This window comes from Arachis ipaensis, chromosome B08 (assembly GCF_000816755.2).
Source record: "Arachis ipaensis cultivar K30076 chromosome B08, Araip1.1, whole genome shotgun sequence".
NCBI classification, from domain to species: Eukaryota; Viridiplantae; Streptophyta; class Magnoliopsida; order Fabales; family Fabaceae; genus Arachis; species Arachis ipaensis.
Window position 1 is genome coordinate 25,880,446 of NC_029792.2, and position 20,119 is coordinate 25,900,564.

General features: G+C 37.6%; 4 protein-coding genes across 6 annotated transcripts; 1 reads left to right on the forward strand and 3 right to left on the reverse strand.

The window, feature by feature from the left end:
- LOC107610809 (myb-like protein AA) lies at positions 880–1,927 on the reverse strand. Its single transcript, XM_016312810.1, has 2 exons — positions 1,141–1,927; positions 880–947 (listed from the first exon to the last, which is right to left on the reverse strand). The coding sequence occupies exons 1-2, from the start codon at positions 1,925–1,927 to the stop codon at positions 880–882; spliced, it is 855 nt and encodes a 284-aa protein (XP_016168296.1).
- LOC110265277 lies at positions 8,071–10,401 on the reverse strand. Its single transcript, XM_021108195.1, has 3 exons — positions 10,395–10,401; positions 8,614–9,018; positions 8,071–8,149 (listed from the first exon to the last, which is right to left on the reverse strand). The coding sequence occupies exons 1-3, from the start codon at positions 10,399–10,401 to the stop codon at positions 8,127–8,129; spliced, it is 435 nt and encodes a 144-aa protein (XP_020963854.1). The 3' UTR covers positions 8,071–8,126.
- Positions 14,041–18,048, reverse strand: LOC107613726 (bifunctional phosphatase IMPL2, chloroplastic). 3 transcript variants are annotated; one of them, XM_021109186.1, is made up of 10 exons: positions 17,457–18,048; positions 16,186–16,483; positions 15,615–15,763; positions 15,460–15,538; positions 15,290–15,384; positions 15,163–15,212; positions 14,870–15,061; positions 14,708–14,797; positions 14,516–14,627; positions 14,041–14,432 (listed from the first exon to the last, which is right to left on the reverse strand). In XM_021109186.1, exons 2-10 carry the CDS (start codon positions 16,347–16,349, stop codon positions 14,362–14,364), a joined length of 1,002 nt encoding a protein of 333 aa, XP_020964845.1. In that variant the 5' UTR covers positions 16,350–16,483; positions 17,457–18,048; the 3' UTR covers positions 14,041–14,361. The 3 variants fall into 3 exon arrangements, with proteins under 3 accessions (XP_020964845.1, XP_016171336.1, XP_016171337.1); XM_016315850.2 differs by having other exon boundaries at positions 15,615–15,769; XM_016315851.2 differs by lacking the exon at positions 16,186–16,483 and having other exon boundaries at positions 15,615–15,769; positions 17,457–18,046.
- LOC110265437 lies at positions 18,563–19,486 on the forward strand. The gene is made up of 2 exons (XM_021108397.1): positions 18,563–19,098; positions 19,200–19,486. Exons 1-2 carry the CDS (start codon positions 18,898–18,900, stop codon positions 19,416–19,418), a joined length of 420 nt encoding a protein of 139 aa, XP_020964056.1. The 5' UTR covers positions 18,563–18,897; the 3' UTR covers positions 19,419–19,486.

Below are 20,119 nucleotides of genomic sequence, written 5' to 3' on the forward strand. Positions count from 1 at the left end.
CTTGAATTAATGCAGGACATGTGTTCTCTGAGCTTGTAACCTCCAAACTACATGCAAATTAGCGAGCAGCGGGTAACATCCAAGTTAGTTGTTTTGACTGACAGAATGAGGTATTTGAAGTGCGTGAGTGTCCCAGTGGTGTGGAGTATGCAGTGGACTTCCGTCGACAACGGTGTGACTGTGGTGAATTCCAAGTTGACCGGCTTCCGTGTCGACATGTGTTTGCTTGTTGTGCAAACCAACGGCTGGATTGGCAACTGTGTGTACATGATGTCTACAAGATGGACCAGGTTCGACGAGTATACAGGGCTAGGTTTAGGCCACTCGGGAATCCCACAACATGGCTTGTATATCATGGACCTCGATTCATAGGTAATCCATTCCTTAGACGGATATCCAAAGGTTGGCCATGGATGACCCGTTTCTTGAATGAGATGGACACTTGGATGTTGCGTGGTCCTACGCGATGTAAGCAATGTGGGGCCGAGGGCCACAGCCGTAGTAGATGTCGTCAACGTGGTGGTGCAAGTAATCCGGGTGCGACCACCCAATAGATTTAGTGTATGACTTTCAATATTTTATATATTGTATGACTTTCGTATGTGATGTTATTGTATGACTTTGAAATTTTCATATAATGGAAATTTAATGTGAGTGCTGATGAAAAGTAAAGTAGCATATTTGATCACATAAACAAGTCCACTAAATGCATAAGTCCAACACATGATACATAAATAAGTCAAATACATTCTAAATAAATAAGTCCAACACATTCTACATAAATAAGTCCAACATCATTTTCTCATCACCTATTTTACATCTTTGACTAATTTCTTGCATTTTTTTGCAACCCGGTTAAAAGCGGATGGAGTATACTGACTAGCGCTCTGACGAGGGGGGGTCAGCTCTAAGGTTGTATCCTTTTCCTTTTTTGCTAGTGGTTGTACCTATGAAAACATTCAATAACCAACTAATCAACTCAAATAATCAATAACCAACTAATTCAATAAATAACTAATCAAATTAATAAATTCGATAACTGACTAATCAAATACCCTAATCAAATCTTATCAACATAATTAATTCCATAACCAACTAATCAAATCAAATCAAACCAGTCTAACCAACAAATTGTTTTACCTGCAGTAGGCAGTGAACCATCATTCGGACCATCACCCCCATTATCATCATCCTCACCAGCCACCTCATCCTCGTCGTCGTCCTCATCCTCATCCTCATCTGCATCCTCATCCCCATCTGGATGGTCAACCAGAAAGTCATCATTGTCCTCATCAACTGGCTGGTAGCTCTCCAGAATTAGACCCATCGGAACACGACGTGAATTTTCGCTCTGTATGATCCCTCTCGTGGCATCATCACTCATACTTGAGTCAACAGAAAGTCTACCTCCGAAAGTACCAGAGGAAGTGAGCTGTCGAGGTCTCGTATCCAATGACAATCTACCTGGAGCAATCCCACTTGGTTGGGCCCTCTGATTGGTGGGAATGTCTCCGTAAGCTGGATATGAGTAACCTGGCACAGGAGCCATGAATCCAAGCAGCTGGCTAAACGAACCCTGTTCACCTGATTCTTGGTGCGGGACACTCCAGGACTGCTGATGTACTGGTGGTGTCAAGTAATCCGCAAAATGCGTGTCAGGATTGTATGGAGTGAACTGCTCAGGCTCTTGTTGTGCCTGTGTTTGTGAGGGAGGCAGTGGTGGTTGCGGTGGCGATGGTGGTGGTGGTGGTTGTACTTGTTGCTTCTCCTGATTATGCATAGGATCACCGTGCTGATTCTCTTGCGGTTCGATCTCTGACAGATGCAAGTGGTCACCATATGTACCTCGGTACCAATGCAAGTAGATATCTGCCTGATGCTGTGAGGGCACCGTGTGCTCGACAAGAACATGACTATACCGATTCATCTAATGCATAACCCAGAATGAGTGGGTTCCAGACCAATCTTGATTCTTCGGACCTGTCAGAACTTTGCCGTGTGCTTCACCTAGGTCACGCTCTTGATGAGGAACGCCCTGAGTCAAGCCAAATTTCCTCCTCAGTCTATCAGATGCATGCCACTCAATACATTCAAAAGATATAAGCGGAACTGTGGCACTCCAAATAGCCGAATGCTGACGGATGTTAGGAGGAATCACGTCTGGATCGGTCCGACCAATTGCATAAGGCTCCCAAACAAACTGCACACATTATGCAAGTAACCGAGGATTACACACTGAATAATAATACGGCTAAACAAAAATAACTACTTATTTATTACAACAAACCTGTCCTTCTTGCAGAACATCCAGATCTCTCCTAAAGTGATCAAGGGTACAAAATCTGTAAGGCCGATTCTCACGCTCCCAGTTATGCCACCTGACATTAGACAATTCATTAATTTACATTTATCAATACAATTTAAAATACACTATTTCAAAGCGTTTAGTAATTAAATTTACCTATTTGCAATCAGAAAGATTCGAGGATTGCTAGGAATCGGCACAATGAATGGTAGACGGATCCAAGCCCAGGCAAGTAAGAGTGTCAGCGGACCATCAATCTCCTTACAGTCGATACGAATTTTCCTACACAACGCTCTATACAGGTGTGCCAGGCATGCCGATCCCCAACTGAACTGTATGATCCCGGCAAAATTACGGAGTAACGGCAGAAACTTCCAGTGCACCCCTGCTCCAGACTTATCTCCAAACATAACGGTCCCAAACAATAACATTATGTGGCACTTCACGTACCTCTAAATCTAGATATCATCAACCAACACTAATCGATCTTTCAATGCTCGAAACCAAGTCAACTTGATAAAACTTCCCCTGCAGTCTGCCTTCCTAGGTGCAACACCAAACTGATCCAAGCATTCAGCCTCTAACGCCTCATAACTACTCAGTGTCGGTCCCGTAACTGGCAAACCATTTGTCAGAAGACCAAGAATTAACGCCACATCCTCCAGTGTCACGGCACACTCACCAACCGGAAAATAGAATGTGTGAGTCTCAGGGTGCCATCTCTCGATCAGAGCATTAACCAATGCCGACTGACATTGGACAACTCCAATCTATGAAACATAATAAAAGCCGGTGTCCCGTAAATCCCCCTCCACTATTGGATTGTACCGATCCGGCGGCATGTAGTGGTCACATTGCAACATTCTAGAACCCTAAACACAAACATAATATTAATTAATTAACAAATTAAATTTAACAGAATCAAATTTTCATTATCAAATAACCAGTAAAACATATCCACAATCAATAAAAATAATAATAATAACAATACTTTATACAAATAACTATTATATTATATACTAATACTCAAATAACTATTCTATTCTATTCTATTCTAACAACAAACATACAATAATAAATCAATCATTAACCCTTTATTAAATATTTATATTAAACTTATAATATAAATAATTAATTCAATAATTTTTAATTCATAATATTTATTTACGAATGACTAATATAATATTAACTATAATAAACTACTATTAATCTCTAACATTATAATTATTATTTTAACTAAAACAAAATTTTTTGAAATAAAAACTTACATAATTAGGATGATCAAGATAATTAGCAATGTGGAGTTTCGAACAACTGACATCTTTTATTCTTCTTCTTCTAGGTATCGTTAAAAACGTGTGGTCCAATTTTTTTTTACTCAAAGCTTCATCAATGGAGAATGAATGAAGCTGGTGGTGGGGTATTTTGGAGAGGAGAATGAATGAACGAAAGTGAAAGGGAAAGTGAAAGTGAATGAAAGGAGCTTCGTGAGACTTGGGAGTGTATACATCTTGGTGGGGCTGGTCCAACTGCATGCGCGACATGTGACTAGGGGGCACAAATCAGACAGTCCGATTTGTGTACCTGTCCAGCTAGTAATCGGACTGTCCGATTACTGTTCCTTAAATCGGTCCGTCCGATTTGTTAATCCCTAGCCGTCACACTCCCGTCAAGCACCCTGCACCACCATAATGCGGTTATACACCATCACTCACTCAATATTAAAAATAAAAAAGTGAAGTGCTGTATGCAAAGTTATACATTCTTTTCCCAAATAATTATATATCTAATTTGTCTATTTAGATAAGAGTTTTTTTTTATATGCTTCAAATATGAATTATTTATAATTTATTTTTGCAAATTTTTTGAAAGATAATAGAAATTGAACTATAAATCTTTTAGTATAAAAATTCTCAACACTCGTATATTATTGAGCCAATAATGTCAAAAATTGAAATCACATACATGATTATATTTAGAGTGTATATCCAAGTTCTAAGGACGGTTTTAACTAAATTTTATTATGGTTAACGTTCTTAAAATTTGTTTTAATAAGTCACTCAATTAGTTAAAACTACTAGTTATTATAAAGAGATCTTACAAAGCCCGTTAAGTGGTGACGGTTGTGAAGATGTCACTATCAAGGAAAATAGGTCGCTACTAAAATATGTAAAACGACATCGTTTTACAACGGCTCAAAATATTGTGTTTTAAGGGGATAAACAAGTTCGCAGCGAATATTTTTTAAATAGGATCTTCGTTTTTTTTTCTAAAGATAATAGGTTATATTTTATTAATTATTAAAAAATAAAATATAAAGATGTCCAAAAGCAGGACGGTATAATAAAAGGTGGGGATTTCTCAAAACAATACACTGAAAGAATTCATCCAACGGTGCATGGTCGAAAAACGAAGAAAAATCTTAAAGAAGAAAGAATGATAAATCAAATTGAATGAAACTAAGAGTTTGCCTCATAGAGATGACGATCTAAACTGTGAATTCTTTAGATTTCACGGAGCAATTTGACAAAGCTTACTAGAATGGCAGACGACATTGAAGTAGAACCTTAAAAAATTAACTGGTTGCGAGCTTTCCAGCAGTTTCAGCAAATGATGGCAAGCAATTGAGGATTACAGTCAGAATTCTTCAACGGGTTAAGCATATCTGTTGATGCAGTCTACCATGTCCAAAAGTCGTTAGGAATTTGAGGGGGAAGACAGTCACGAAGATAACTCTGAGACCATACTTCTTTAATTCTAGAGCAATCGATCAAACAATGAGTGATTGTTTCTATTGCGGGCATATTGGCGATATAGATGGGATGCGGTGATTAATCTGAGCAAGCACCGGAAGCCGGCCATGAAGAGCTTTCCAGATAAATAGCTTAATTTTGTGAGGCAAGTTCAACTTCCATAGATCAATTGATCGATGCCCAAAAGCATAGGTTTGGATTTTCACATTAAAAATAGAATTTGTCCGTTGCAAGTATAGTCCAAACCCAACAATTGAACACTAATCAAATGTTAAATTCAAAACATATAAACCGAGAGTCTTTTAACCTCGGATCGTTCTTCCTACGACGCAATTGAGAGTGTTTCTCTTTCGGTTGTTAAGGGGACAAAAGGGGTTTTGCAATCAAAGAACTAAAGATTAAAAGAACCAAGCAATAAAAGAACTAAGAGATGATTAAAATTGGAATTAATGCAAGTAAAGAGAAAATGAGATCAAAACTAGTGAAAATGCTATCAATGCAATAAAGAGCCTTGACTTGGGAATGAGAGTCCAAGGAATCTTATCATCGCCATAACCACAACTATGATAATTATGATGAGTCAATCTCGCCTAGTTAACCCCTAACATCGAGGAGTAAGTCAAGCAAGCATAATTGACCTTATTCCATAAGTCCTAGCTAACTTACCAAACTAGTTGATAAAAAGCTAGCATTAATGGAAACAAGATTCAACTAACTACCCAAGAATTACCACTAAATGTCAGACATTATGACTCTAGTATCCTAGGAACTCAAACCACAAGCCAAGGTAGAAAAATCTACTCAAATCCTAAGGTTGGCATTTTCACAAACACCTTGTGTGCATAAAAGTAAAACATGAAAAATTACAAGGAAAAATAGCAAACTATAACCAACTATCAACAATATCAACAAGAGACAAGCAATCAAGCATAAAGGAAACATGAAACATAAAATTCATTGATCAAAACTTCAAGAAACACAAAATTGCAAATATGAACAAAGTAACTTGAACCAAAGGAAATGAAAATAAAGACAATGTAATTAAAGAGGAAATTGAGAGTACTTACAATTAAAGAAGCAAAATCCAAAATCAAAACTTGCTATAAAATGCTACAATGGAAATTGAAATGAAATCCTAAGAGAGCAATCTACTCTACACTACTCCTACTCCTAATGATGCTTTCTACCTAATGAAAACTAATTAAAACTACAACCTAATGCCTTCATATGTGTTGAATTCCCCTTCATATAGCATCCAAAATCAGCATCCAAGCCTTCCAAAATGGGCCAAGAGGCCTCAGAATTCGCAAAGCACGTGTTTCATTAATGCAACCACGTGCAGGGACCTGTGCGTACGCACAGGTGCTTGTGCGCACGCACGCTTACTTGTGCGCACGCACACTTTGCTGTGTGTACTTTTCCTTGTTTTCTTCATGTTTTCTCCCTTGTACATGCTTTCTTCCACTTTTGGCTATCCATTCTTGCCTCCAACCAATGAAATCACTTAACGAACTTGTCATGGCATCAAATAGAATAAAAGTAGAATTAAATTGCTCATTTCAAGCACAAAATTACATGTTTTCACATTTAGGGTCAAATTGGGGACAAAACACGAAAGTATGCTATTTTGGTACTTAAGTGTGAGTTCATGTGGTAGAATCCATTCAAATTGAGTCGAAATATATCATCAAATATATTGATAATTAGCTTGGAATCAAAACTGTGGAGTTGGAAAAGCGAGGGAAAGGAGAGGACATATACTTTTTCATATTGATAATTAGCTTGGAATCTAATTTGGTGTTGTGGTAATGCCGAATTAATTCTATTTAACCATAAGTTATTAATTTAAATACTCAAAGCCATAGTTAAGTATAAAATTATTAATTTAAATAATTTTATTTAACAATTTATTGCATTAATATTTATGTATTCTATAGTATAGCAAGTGAGTAAACATAATTGAGGACATTTTTGAAAGCAAATGGGTAATGCTAGGTAGACAAAAAAAAACAGCCAGAACTTGCTTTATTTAGCATTAATTAATTATCGTAACAATTAATAAATGCTAAATAAGGCAAGTTATGACTGTTTTTTGCTGATTTTCTTTAGTTACCAAACATTTCCACAAATTTATATATGCCTGCCTAACGTGACTGCAATTCATGTTTCCCTTTGCTGAAATTAAAGTTTTGCATTTTGTTTGTTTGTAGAAGCTAGTTGTAATTATAAATGCTACTTATACCCGGCTAATGTAGTGCTTTAGTGAATTGACTTGGTTCAAATTTTGTAATTGTACTTAGAATTTACGGGTTGCAAAGAACGAATCCTCAAAAATTGAGGATGATCTGAATTCCCTTCAGTGTAGGGGTGTTCGTAGTACGATTTGGATTGGTTTTGAATCTAATTTCAAACACTAATTTTACTTGCAGTACGGTTTAGATGAGATGATTTAAAAAAAAAAATGATCCGATCTGATCCAATTTCAAACGTTTGGATTGAATTGAATTTGCGATTTTGTAAATTAAAAATATTAAATATATATAACAAGTTTCAGCATCAAATTTTAAATAATCAATAATGACATAACAAGTCTCAATAATATCTTAAAACACTAACAATAACATAACAATAGAAATAAAATTACAATTCCACTACGTTACCAACGTAGATTTTGCCAACTCTTGCCAATTTTTTTATTGTGGCCAATGCACACAAGAATTTCTATTTTTGCCAGCTCAAGTACCTTCATAGCACATTTAGTTAAGCCTGTTAAATATCCATGTTCGTTTGGATTTATGAATCATTAATAACCATGTTGTCTTCTTGGAGCTATAATTATTCTTTTGCTCAAGGGGAAGAGTCTTCAATCTTCAACTCTTTCCAGAGGTTATAGGCAAATTGCTACAATCCAGTGGAACATCAAGTTATTTTCCTATTGTGATAGCAATTTTCTGTTTCTATTTATGTTTTAAGATTGGAAAACATAATTGAATTAGCAGAATTAGGTCTCACCTTCAATTGACCAATGGTATACAGAAGTCTGTGTCACAAGACCCAACAACTTGGAACTAATCTATTTCCAAAAAACTACCTGTACATAAAATAATCACATTCCAAAGGGGTTAAATTAAAAGTAAAAGAAACAATTATAACTCAAAGAAACATCTACTTTTTAAAATAAAAGACACAATTATTACTCAATTTAAAGTAATCTAGCTATCTAATTTAGTAAATATTTATAGAAAGCAGCCCAAAGCATATGGTGCCATTTCTTCCCAAAATTTGGTCATAACTGCTTGAAAAATTCGGTAAAAAATACTGTCTTGCAGTTCTATTTCTTTCAGAGTAAATAATTATTTCATTTACTGGGCTTCAGGTGTTCTTTTTATGTTATTGATTTTTTTTTTAAATTGGCTTTGCGATCTTTCTATGTTTTAAAATTTCAATTTTCTTCCTGTTAGTTTTGCTATAAACTAAAACAAATTACTTGTTTGCACTTCCATGTTTTAATATGATTTGTGTAAGCTAATTACAGCACTGCAAAGAGGAGGTTACCGTGTTGGTGGGCGTCCGTTAGAGGGAGTAGGGTCGCAAGCGCGGTGGCGAGCAGGGAGGAGGCCATCAGGTAGCATAAGGTGGCGAGCATTGCTTCCATGAAGGGACGGCGCGACGATGCTGCGGCAGTTGGGGGGCGGCGGGCTTCAACGGCGACGGGACAACGCGAACGATGGACGATGCCGTGACAGCGTGGTGGAGGACGACATGAGGGAGGACGCGCCACTGAGGCACGGTTGAGGAGAGTGATGCAAGGGCGAGAGTGCGGCGCAATGGAGAACGGCGAGGCGAGGGAGAAAGAGGAAACGCCGGCGCTGAGTAAGGTGGCGTTCTCGAAGAGGCAACGTGGGCGCCAAGCAGGGAGGGAGAGAATAATGGGTGGGTGGAAGTAGAAGCAAAATAGAACTAGCGTAAAATTTGAATGGGATTATTCAAATTCTGATTTTTAACTAAATTTCTAATTGATATAAAAAATATTTAATTATTTTTAATTACAAACACCTTGTGTGCATAAAAGTAAAACATGAAAAATTACAAGGAAAAATAGCAAACTATAACCAACTATCAACAATATCAACAAGAGACAAGCAATCAAGCATAAAGGAAACATGAAACATAAAATTCATTGATCAAAACTTCAAGAAACACAAAATTGCAAATATGAACAAAGTAACTTGAACCAAAGGAAATGAAAATAAAGACAATGTAATTAAAGAGGAAATTGAGAGTACTTACAATTAAAGAAGCAAAATCCAAAATCAAAACTTGCTATAAAATGCTACAATGGAAATTGAAATGAAATCCTAAGAGAGCAATCTACTCTACACTACTCCTACTCCTAATGATGCTTTCTACCTAATGAAAACTAATTAAAACTACAACCTAATGCCTTCATATGTGTTGAATTCCCCTTCATATAGCATCCAAAATCAGCATCCAAGCCTTCCAAAATGGGCCAAGAGGCCTCAGAATTCGCAAAGCACGTGTTTCATTAATGCAACCACGTGCAGGGACCTGTGCGTACGCACAGGTGCTTGTGCGCACGCACGCTTACTTGTGCGCACGCACACTTTGCTGTGTGTACTTTTCCTTGTTTTCTTCATGTTTTCTCCCTTGTACATGCTTTCTTCCACTTTTGGCTATCCATTCTTGCCTCCAAGGCCTGAAATCACTTAACGAACTTGTCATGGCATCAAATAGAATAAAAGTAGAATTAAATTGCTCATTTCAAGCACAAAATTACATGTTTTCACATTTAGGGTCAAATTGGGGACAAAACACGAAAGTATGCTATTTTGGTACTTAAGTGTGAGTTCATGTGGTAGAATCCATTCAAATTGAGTCGAAATATATCATCAAATATATTGATAATTAGCTTGGAATCAAAACTGTGGAGTTGGAAAAGCGAGGGAAAGGAGAGGACATATACTTTTTCATATTGATAATTAGCTTGGAATCTAATTTGGTGTTGTGGTAATGCCGAATTAATTCTATTTAACCATAAGTTATTAATTTAAATACTCAAAGCCATAGTTAAGTATAAAATTATTAATTTAAATAATTTTATTTAACAATTTATTGCATTAATATTTATGTATTCTATAGTATAGCAAGTGAGTAAACATAATTGAGGACATTTTTGAAAGCAAATGGGTAATGCTAGGTAGACAAAAAAAAACAGCCAGAACTTGCTTTATTTAGCATTAATTAATTATCGTAACAATTAATAAATGCTAAATAAGGCAAGTTATGACTGTTTTTTGCTGATTTTCTTTAGTTACCAAACATTTCCACAAATTTATATATGCCTGCCTAACGTGACTGCAATTCATGTTTCCCTTTGCTGAAATTAAAGTTTTGCATTTTGTTTGTTTGTAGAAGCTAGTTGTAATTATAAATGCTACTTATACCCGGCTAATGTAGTGCTTTAGTGAATTGACTTGGTTCAAATTTTGTAATTGTACTTAGAATTTACGGGTTGCAAAGAACGAATCCTCAAAAATTGAGGATGATCTGAATTCCCTTCAGTGTAGGGGTGTTCGTAGTACGATTTGGATTGGTTTTGAATCTAATTTCAAACACTAATTTTACTTGCAGTACGGTTTAGATGAGATGATTTAAAAAAAAAAATGATCCGATCTGATCCAATTTCAAACGTTTGGATTGAATTGAATTTGCGATTTTGTAAATTAAAAATATTAAATATATATAACAAGTTTCAGCATCAAATTTTAAATAATCAATAATGACATAACAAGTCTCAATAATATCTTAAAAATCTTAAAATAATATAATAGAAATAAAATTATAGGTTAATTAAAATATAATAAAATAATAATATTATAGCATATTGTGCGGTTTATATTAGATTAGTTATGAAAAATAAATACGAAATCTAATTCAATCCAGCTATTTGTAAAAAATAGAATCCAATCAAATCTAAATTAGTGCAATTTTAATTGCTTTTTGGTTTGAATTTAAATTGAATAAACAGTTTCATTTGAATCGGTTTGAATTTTGAACACTCCTACTTCGGATGTGCTGGTCGATCATTAGAGATGTTCTGAGGCCTCTTGACAATGAATGCAGTAAGCATAATATTGTGGTGATACCACTCAAGCCATTTTAAAATACGCATTTGCCACATTACTAGGTTTCCATGTGATGTCAAGAGGGTGGGAGATCGGATCATCTCTATCAAATTTGTGGTGGAGGGAGGTGCTTTCCATGTGATTAGCGCCTATGCACCACAAGTGGGTTCGGACGAACAACACAAGATAAGGTTTTGGGAGGATCTAGAGAGTTTGGTTCAAGGCATACCTTTGGGAGATAAGATTTTCTTAGAAGGAGATTTAAATGGCCATGTTGGGAGAGAAGTGACTGGATATGGGAATATTCACGGAGGTCATGGTTTTGAGGTGATCAATGCCGAGGGTAAAACTATTTTGGACTTTTCCTCAACCTTTGATCTTCTCATCGCAAATACATGTTTTAAAAAGAGAGACGAACATCTTATAACCTATAAGAGTGGCATGACAAGCTCTCAAATCGACTTCTTCTTGTTGAGGAGAGTCGACTGAAAATTTTGCATTAATTGTAAAATTATCCCGGGAGAGAGTTTGACAACACAACATAGGGTGCTCGTCATGGATTTTCGCGTTGAGCAAAAGTTGAGGAAAAGACATCATACGAAGAACCCAAGGACAAGGTGGTGGCGGATGAAAGGTGAGGAATAAAGAAGCTTCCTAAGACGGGTAGGAGAAGAGGCAAAGTGGGATGGGAATGGAAGCGCGGAAGAGATGTGGAGGGAGATGGCAGAAGTTATTAGAAGAACCGCAAAAGAAAGTTTTGGTGAATCTAAAGGAATAGAACCAAGAGACAAGGAGTCCTGGTGGTGGAATGCGAGTATATAAGAAAAGATAAAGATAAAAAGGGAATACTTTAAAGAGTGGTCTTTATGCCGCAATGCAAATAATTGGGAAAAATATAAGGCGGCTAAGAAAGAGACAAAAGTGGCTGTAAGTGAAGCAAGAACAAGAGCATATGAGGGTTTCTACCAATCTTTGGGCACGAAAGAAGGAGAAAAAGGTATATATAGAATTGTAAAGAGCCGGGAAAGAAGAACAAGAGATTTGGATCAGGTTAAGTGCATAAAGGATAAGGATGGAGAGGTATTGGCTCAAGAGGAGAAGATTAATGAAAGGTGGAAGAGCTACTTCTACGAGTTATTTAATGAGGGACAGAAGACTCTTCCGAGCCTTGGTCGATTATGCACAAGGGAAGAAGATCAAAACTTTGACTACTATCGAAGGATTCGAGACTTCGAGGTAAAAGAGGCTCTAAAGCAGATGAAAAAATGGCAGGGCAGTAGGACCTGATAATATTCCGATTGAGGTTTGGAAGGGTCTTGGAGAAAAAGGCATTAACTGGTTAACCATGCTTTTTAATGAGATTTTAAGGTCAAAGAAGATGTCTGATGAGTGGAGAAAGAGCACCTTGGTACCTATCTACAAGAATAAGGGGGATATACAAAGTTGCGGAAACTATAGAGGGATTAAGCTTATGAGTCATACTATGAAGTTATGGGAAAGGGTGATAGAACAGAGGTTGAGAAAAGAGACACAAGTAACAGAGAACCAATTTGGATTTATGCCAGGCAGATCTACCACTGAAGCGATATACCTATTAAGAAGGATAATTGAGAGGTATCGTAGTAATAAAAGGGATCTACATATGGTGTTTATTGATTTGGAAAAAGCGTATGATAGGATACCAAGGGAGGTCTTATGGAAGGTTTTAGAAAAGAGGAGAGTAAGGATCGCATATATTCGGGCAATTAAAGACATGTATGATGGGGTCACAACTAGTGTGAAGACTCAAGGTGGTGTGACAGAAGAATTCCCTATTGGTATATGATTACACCAGGGATCATCCTTAAGTCCATACCTTTTCACATTAGTCTTGGAAGTACTCACAGAGCATATCCAAGAGCCTGTGCCATGGTACATGCTTTTTGCCAATGATATCGTCCTTATGGGAGAGTCAAGGGAAGACCTAAATAAGAAGTTGGAGTTATGGAGAGAAGCTCTAGAAGTTTATGGTCTGCGCATAAACCGTAGCAAGACGGAATATATGAAATGTAAGTTCAGTCTGAGAAGGAAAAACCACAATATAGAGGTGAAGATTGGAGAAAACATCATACGAAAAGTTAAAAGTTTTAAGTATCTTGAGTGCATCATACAGGATAATGGAGAGATTGAACATGATGTAAATCATAGGATCCAAGCAGGTTGGTCAAAATGGTGGAGTGCATCTGGTTTTATATGCGACAAAAAAGTGCCTTTAAAACTTAAAGGTAAATTCTATCGCACCGCTATAAGACCGGCTATGCTGTATGGTACGGAGTGTTGGGCGGCTAAAGGAGAGCATGAACATAAGTTGAGTGTGGCAGAGATGAAGATATTAAGATGGATGAGTGATCATACGCGATTGGATAAAATAAGGAATGAAGATATAAGGGAGAGAGTTAGAGTAGCACCCATTGTGGAAAAGATGGTTGAATCGCATCTCAGGTGGTTTGGACATGTGAGAAGAAGACCGATAGAACATTCAGTCAGGAGGGTGGATGAGATGGAAGATGGACAAAGAACGAAAGGCAGAGGAAGACCTAAGAAGACCATCCATGAGGTGGTCAAACGAGATCTACATGTAAACGGTCTCTCTATAGACATGATACATAATAGAACACAATGGCGTCGTTTGATTCATGTAGCCGACCCCACTTAGTGGGACAAGGCTTTGTTGTTGTTTGTTTGTTTGCCACATTACTAGGTTCAATACCATGTACAAGCCTTAGCAAATTAATTCTCCAGTTGTTCAGTAATTCTGATTTCTCACATTTATGTATAGCTAGCAAGTGCAAAGTGATTTTCCTTCTAATTCTAACATGATCATATTATTAGTGATAGTTAAAGCAAGCAGTGGGCCTAGATATGTAACTATCTGGAGTGTGCTAACATACTTCACTGTTCGGATTATCATGCGATCTTTAACTTGGGAAAAACACGGAACTTACGTTGTTCATCACGGCTGGTTCAACTACATTTTAAAGGTGTTGGAAAAATCATCATTTGTAGCTCATGCTAACTTGGGCAAGAGATATTAGAGTAAGCCCTTTTGAACTACTTATTAGTTAAATAATGGTCAAAACCGATATCATAACAACTGAATTCTGAAGAATCCCCGTTGTCACTTCCACTGCAATGAATCTATTGTCTGTTGATGGATGTGTTTGTCACCAGCCGCCACAACATTAAAACCTGTGACATGCAATTCACGAAAACCTCAAGTTGATAACAGGATTAGGAGTAGGAGGAAGCAATTGAAATAAACAAGGCCATACTAGTTGCAATTGAAAGCGGAGAAGCTTCCCAATGAAGTTTTTGTCCTTTCCAATCAGTTATGACACCTCCAGCTCCTTCAATAACAGGTATCAATGCAAGAAAATCGTATGGCTGAAACACAAAAGATCAGCAAAGATAGGTATGTAACAAACTAGTTTGAATTTGGAAGCAGAGTTGAAAAAATATAGTACCTTGAGACCAGACTCAACGACAAGATCCACAAAGCCAGAAGACAAAAGAGCATATGCATAGCAGTCACAACCATATAACGGAATCTTTACCTGCAGAATGCAAATTAAGAATATTCATCTTGGGAAAGAAAGGGAATCCATGTAATAACGCAACAGACCTACCTTGTCCCTAACACGGATGAATGCATCCTCCGCATCTCCATTGAAGAGATGAGGGCTTGTGGTATACAGGTATGCTTGAGAGAGGTTGGAGCAAGCACGTGTGGACACATGTTTTCCGTTGAGTGTAGTCGTCTCTCCGATCATCCCGACCCATCTTTCTCTCAAGACAGGTTGATCAATGATGCCAAGGATCTAACCAAAAGGAAAGGAAACAAAATATGGTTGATGGTAATGGCAATCACACTACATGGATTCAAATATAAAGGAGCGAGTTTAAAGAGGTGCGTGCATACTGGTGTACTGTTGTGCAGAAGGGCAATCAGAGTTCCAAAAAGGGGTTTTCCTGAGGCAATGAGAGGCAGAGTCAGAATGAATGGATGAAATATTTAACGAGAGGCAATGAATAATGATAGCAGTTACCAGTGATGAAGCTCTTTGTGCCATCAATAGGATCCAGGACCCAGACATAGTCAGCAGTGTCTTGTTTACATCTCCACCCCTTTTCCTCTCCATAACTGCAATTCTCAATATGCCATGAGTGAGTGAATGCAAAAGGCAACAAAGGGCCTTGTGGTTAAGACTCGACTCACATAGCATGAGAAGGGAAATTGTCTAATACGATGGAAACCATGGCCTCCTCGGCGGATTGATCTGCAATTGTTACTGGACCTGATGCAACGACGACAATTCCAATTAACAAACAGAGAGAAAATGAAAAGCATTGGAAGGTTGGAGGGGGGCATACTGAGGTCGTCTTTCTGAATAATGTCGAATTTACTCCTGAAATACTGACGGATGACCTCTCCGGCAGCATCAGCAACTTTGTTGGCCACATCGGCGAAGTGGTTCAGGTGGGGAGGCACATTGGGAGTGGACGCAGCCATGACTCTGGCTCTGGGTCTGTAAGATGCAAAATTAAAATTAGGTTGGAGTGTGGTGGAGAGTGAGATTGTGGGATTGGGAATATAGTACGGAACAACTTGGGGCTTCATCACTAACTCTCACACACAGCCTCATGGGTATATTCTGACTAACACAACTACCAAAGCATGCCACTAGTCCACTACCATGTAAAGACCATGTAAAGCGCTCAATATTTATTTTTCAGGTAAAAGTGGGCCCCAACACAAGAGCGTCTTCAACCACCCCTCTCAAATGCTAAATCTACTTTATATTGTTCTTGAAAATTTTGCAATGTATCTACTCTATTTTAAAAAAAAACATTAAATCATTTTAATCCCAGTTACTACTGGCTAACATCTTAATTCTCAACAGACACTTGAAGCCTATTTTAATTCTCAGCAGACAAAAGTAACCTTATAGCTTGAAGCCCGCAACCAGTAAAGTTGCATAAGCTCAACGCCGACGGCGCTGCGAAGGGTTGTCCATGACCAGCAGTTCTTAGAGATTCTGATGGAAGATGGGTTACTGGTTTTGCCAAAAAGGTTGGTATTTGTGATGCACTGACGGCAGACCTCATCAGTCTGGACTTGGCGTGGGAAAAGGGAATTCAAAATCTAGTGATTCTTCTGTTGCAATCAAGGTTCTAAAAACTGGACCAGTCATCAAACTCTAGTCACTGGTTCACTGGTCCAACCGGTTCAACCGTAAAAACTGTTTTATAATAAAATAATAAATAAATATAAATAAATACCCTAAAACATAATTATAATCTAATATAAATCTTAAAATGTTCAAAATTTAAAGCACTACATCTAACTAAAATCCAATTTAACCTTTGATCTCATCAATTATTAACAATTTATCATTCATTAGTCGTTATATCACTATTGAAATCATTAAGATAGTCACAAGAAACAAAAAATTCATTGAACTAACCAAACCAATAACAAATATTCAATCATCTACTCATCTAGTTAATTGAGTTAATTTAATTCATCTATACCTACATTGAATTAAAAACAAATTCAACTATGATAATTTTCATCTAACAAAAAATTTAGCTCCAAAGATGATTTACAGCAACAAAATTTAGCAAAGTAATTATTTCAGTAAGACAGCAACAAATTCAAGGTTCAGTGATGATAATTAGCAACAAATTCAACCTAATATATACCAGAACAAATCAAAAGTCACAACTCATAACACATTCACAACTCAACTGACAAATCAAAAGAAAAATTTACAACTCGCAAGTTTATACGACACAAAAATAAATTCAATTAGCAAATAAAACAACCAAACTACTAGCAATGAACAACTAATTAACTAAAGTCTAAATAAGTAAATTCAGTTCAATGCCGCAGAGAAGATTCAATCATACAGATTAATAGCTCATAACAAAAATTCAATACAGCACAACACAAGTACAACAGATTGGATTTATAAATCAATCTCAGCAGAATTTATAAATTAAACTAAAAAAATTGAATTTATAACTCTATCTCAGCAGAATTAATTCAATATCAACAATCTGAATCCAAATAAAAATTCAGTAAATTAATAACTCAAAACTCAGCAAAATCATCAATACATCATAAGCATATTCAGAACAAAACAAAGAAGAAAACAATATAGCACAAGTACAACAGATTGAACATTGAAGAAGATAAAGGGGAGGTCTTACCTAAACGGGCGTTGAAGGGGAGGAGAAGAGCAGCAGCGAGTCAGAGACCAGAGAGGCAGAGATGCAGTCATACTGTCGCAGAGAGTTAGAGAGTAGAGAAACTTGTAGTCGCAGAGCCAGAGAGCCAGAAAGGCAGAGTGTCTCGCACTCTTAAAGTCACGCTCACACTGTCCAACCACCACCAGTCCAATTCGACAACATCGGCGGCAAGCCTCACAGAGACACTCGAAATTGGGGATTTTGGTCGCGCGAATTCAAATTTCAGAGGGAAAGCATCAGAGAGAGTCAGAGATTGAGATTTGACAGAGATTAGGGGATTTCCTGCTAGACGAGGAAGACACAGTTTGAAGAAGAGAGGCGAGGAATAGGGAGCAGTGTAGCACAGACGAGGAAGACACAGGTGATGGAACTGGAACAAAGGCCGGCCGCAGAACAGAGGCGACGCGGCTGAACAAAGGCAACGTGACGTGACGGCAGAGACGAGCTGCGACGACGCTGAAGCAGTGGGGACGACGACTGGACCAGATTCGACGGCGGCGGTGAGACAGCTTGAGGAAGATAGCAACGACGGTGACACAGCTTGAACGGAGGCTAGGGTTTTTCTTTGAGAGGTAAGGAGATGCATGAAGGTGAGTGAGGCTTTGTTCTGGGTTGAAAAGTGAAAACCGGCCAGCTCCGGTTCGGATCGACCGGCCGATGCAAGGTTCTAGAATGGTTTTTATAATTGCGGTTTTTCTATATAAACCGAACTGCAAAGATGACCGGTTCCCGGTGAGACCAGCCAGTTCTATTTGATTTTTAGAACCATGGTTGCAACTCATATCCAAGGTTTTGAAAGCGAGACAGGTCATCGAACCGTTTTAGATACTAATTAATTGATTTATTGGTCCAACTGATTCGGTTGTGATTCAACCGAAAAAATCGTTTTATAATAAAATAACAAATAAAATATAAATAAATATCCTAAAACATAATTATAGTCTAATATAAACCTTAACAAGTCTTTTAAATTTAAAATATTACATAAAATGTTATCAACCAAAGTCATATGATAAAGTAGAAACTTTAAAATTAAATAACAAAAGAAAATATCTAAATACAAAATGACAACATGAAAGGTTGTTATAATATTAATAATTTAATACTCATTATATTACTATTGAAATATTCAATACAATCACAATCTAAGCATAATTAAAGCCCAAAGCATAAACACGACTAAAGTGATTCTAAGTTCTATTTTCGAGTAACAAGAAACCTGAGCACAGAATCTATAAAACTAATGAATTAGAGAGAAAGAAATGAAGACTTAGAGATTAGAACTGCACATTAACATTATATTGAAACTAAACTAAAGAAATAAGGATAATTATACGGTACAGAGCTTAATTGCGCGAGTTGTAGAGGCGATTGACGCAACCGCACGGGGAAGGTCTCCAACATGAGCGAGAAGAACAAAAATGCTATCAAAAGCAGTAGAAGCAGGAAACCATCCAGAGCTCCCAACCTATTGCGGAGTCCCGCCGTGGATACTACCTTCACCATCGACCACATCCCCTTCAGCACCAAGAGGTTAAAGAAAGCAATGAAGAAACCATTCCCCTATCCTAAGAAGCCCCGATCCGTCCGTATCCTGGAAGTGGTGCGTATGTAGCAAGGCTTTGTTGTACTCATTTAGCAGTTTTTATTCCATTGTTTTTCCTTCCGTGGGTGTCCCCACCGATTCCTTTACAACAATTTCAGGTTGATCTTACCAATGACGACCTCACGGAGAAAATTCCATGGAAAACTGACGCAAATAATGAAACGGAGACAAGCATCCCATGTAGCAGGCGAAGGAGTGATATCCCTGCCAGGGAACTTGCTGCAGTCGTGAACATAGGCAAACTGCTGAGTATGACAGTCGAGGGCATTCTGGTGTACGAAATTGTGATTACACTTTTCACAACTCTGCACAACTAACCAGCAAGTGCACTGGGTCGTCCAAGTAATACTTTACGTGAGTAAGGGTCGATCCCACGGAGATTGTCGGCTTGAAGCAAGCTATGGTTATTTTGTAAATTTTAGTCAGGAGATTAATGATAAGAATGATTGTATTTATGAAAAATAAATAACATGAAATAAATAGTGCTTGTGATTCAGTAATAAGAAACAAGCTGAGGTTCTGGAGATGCTCTGTCATCTGAATATCTGCTTTCCTACAGTCTTCTTCTCCAAACACGCATGGCTTCCTTCAATGGCAAGCTGTATGATCCTCTCGGATGAAAAATACTAGGTACGATCTCTACACGGCTAATCAACTGTCAGATTTCTCGTCTCGGATGAAAAATACCATGTACAGCTACCGCACGGCTAATCATCTGTCAGTTCCTACTAGCGTTGGAATAGGACCCTTGTCCTTTTGCACACTGTCACTGTGCCCAACATTCGCAGGTTAGAAGCTCGTCACAGTCATCCCTTCCCATATCCTACTCGGAATACCACAGACAAGGTTTAGACTTTCTGGATCCCAGGAATGCTGCCAATTGGTTCTAGCCTATACCACAAAGGTTCTAATCTCCGGACTCGGTCTGTGGATTAGAGACCCAAAAGATACGTACTCAAACGTCGCCCAATGACTACGTTGAGCTCAGATAGAACGGAAGTGGTTGTCAGACATGCGT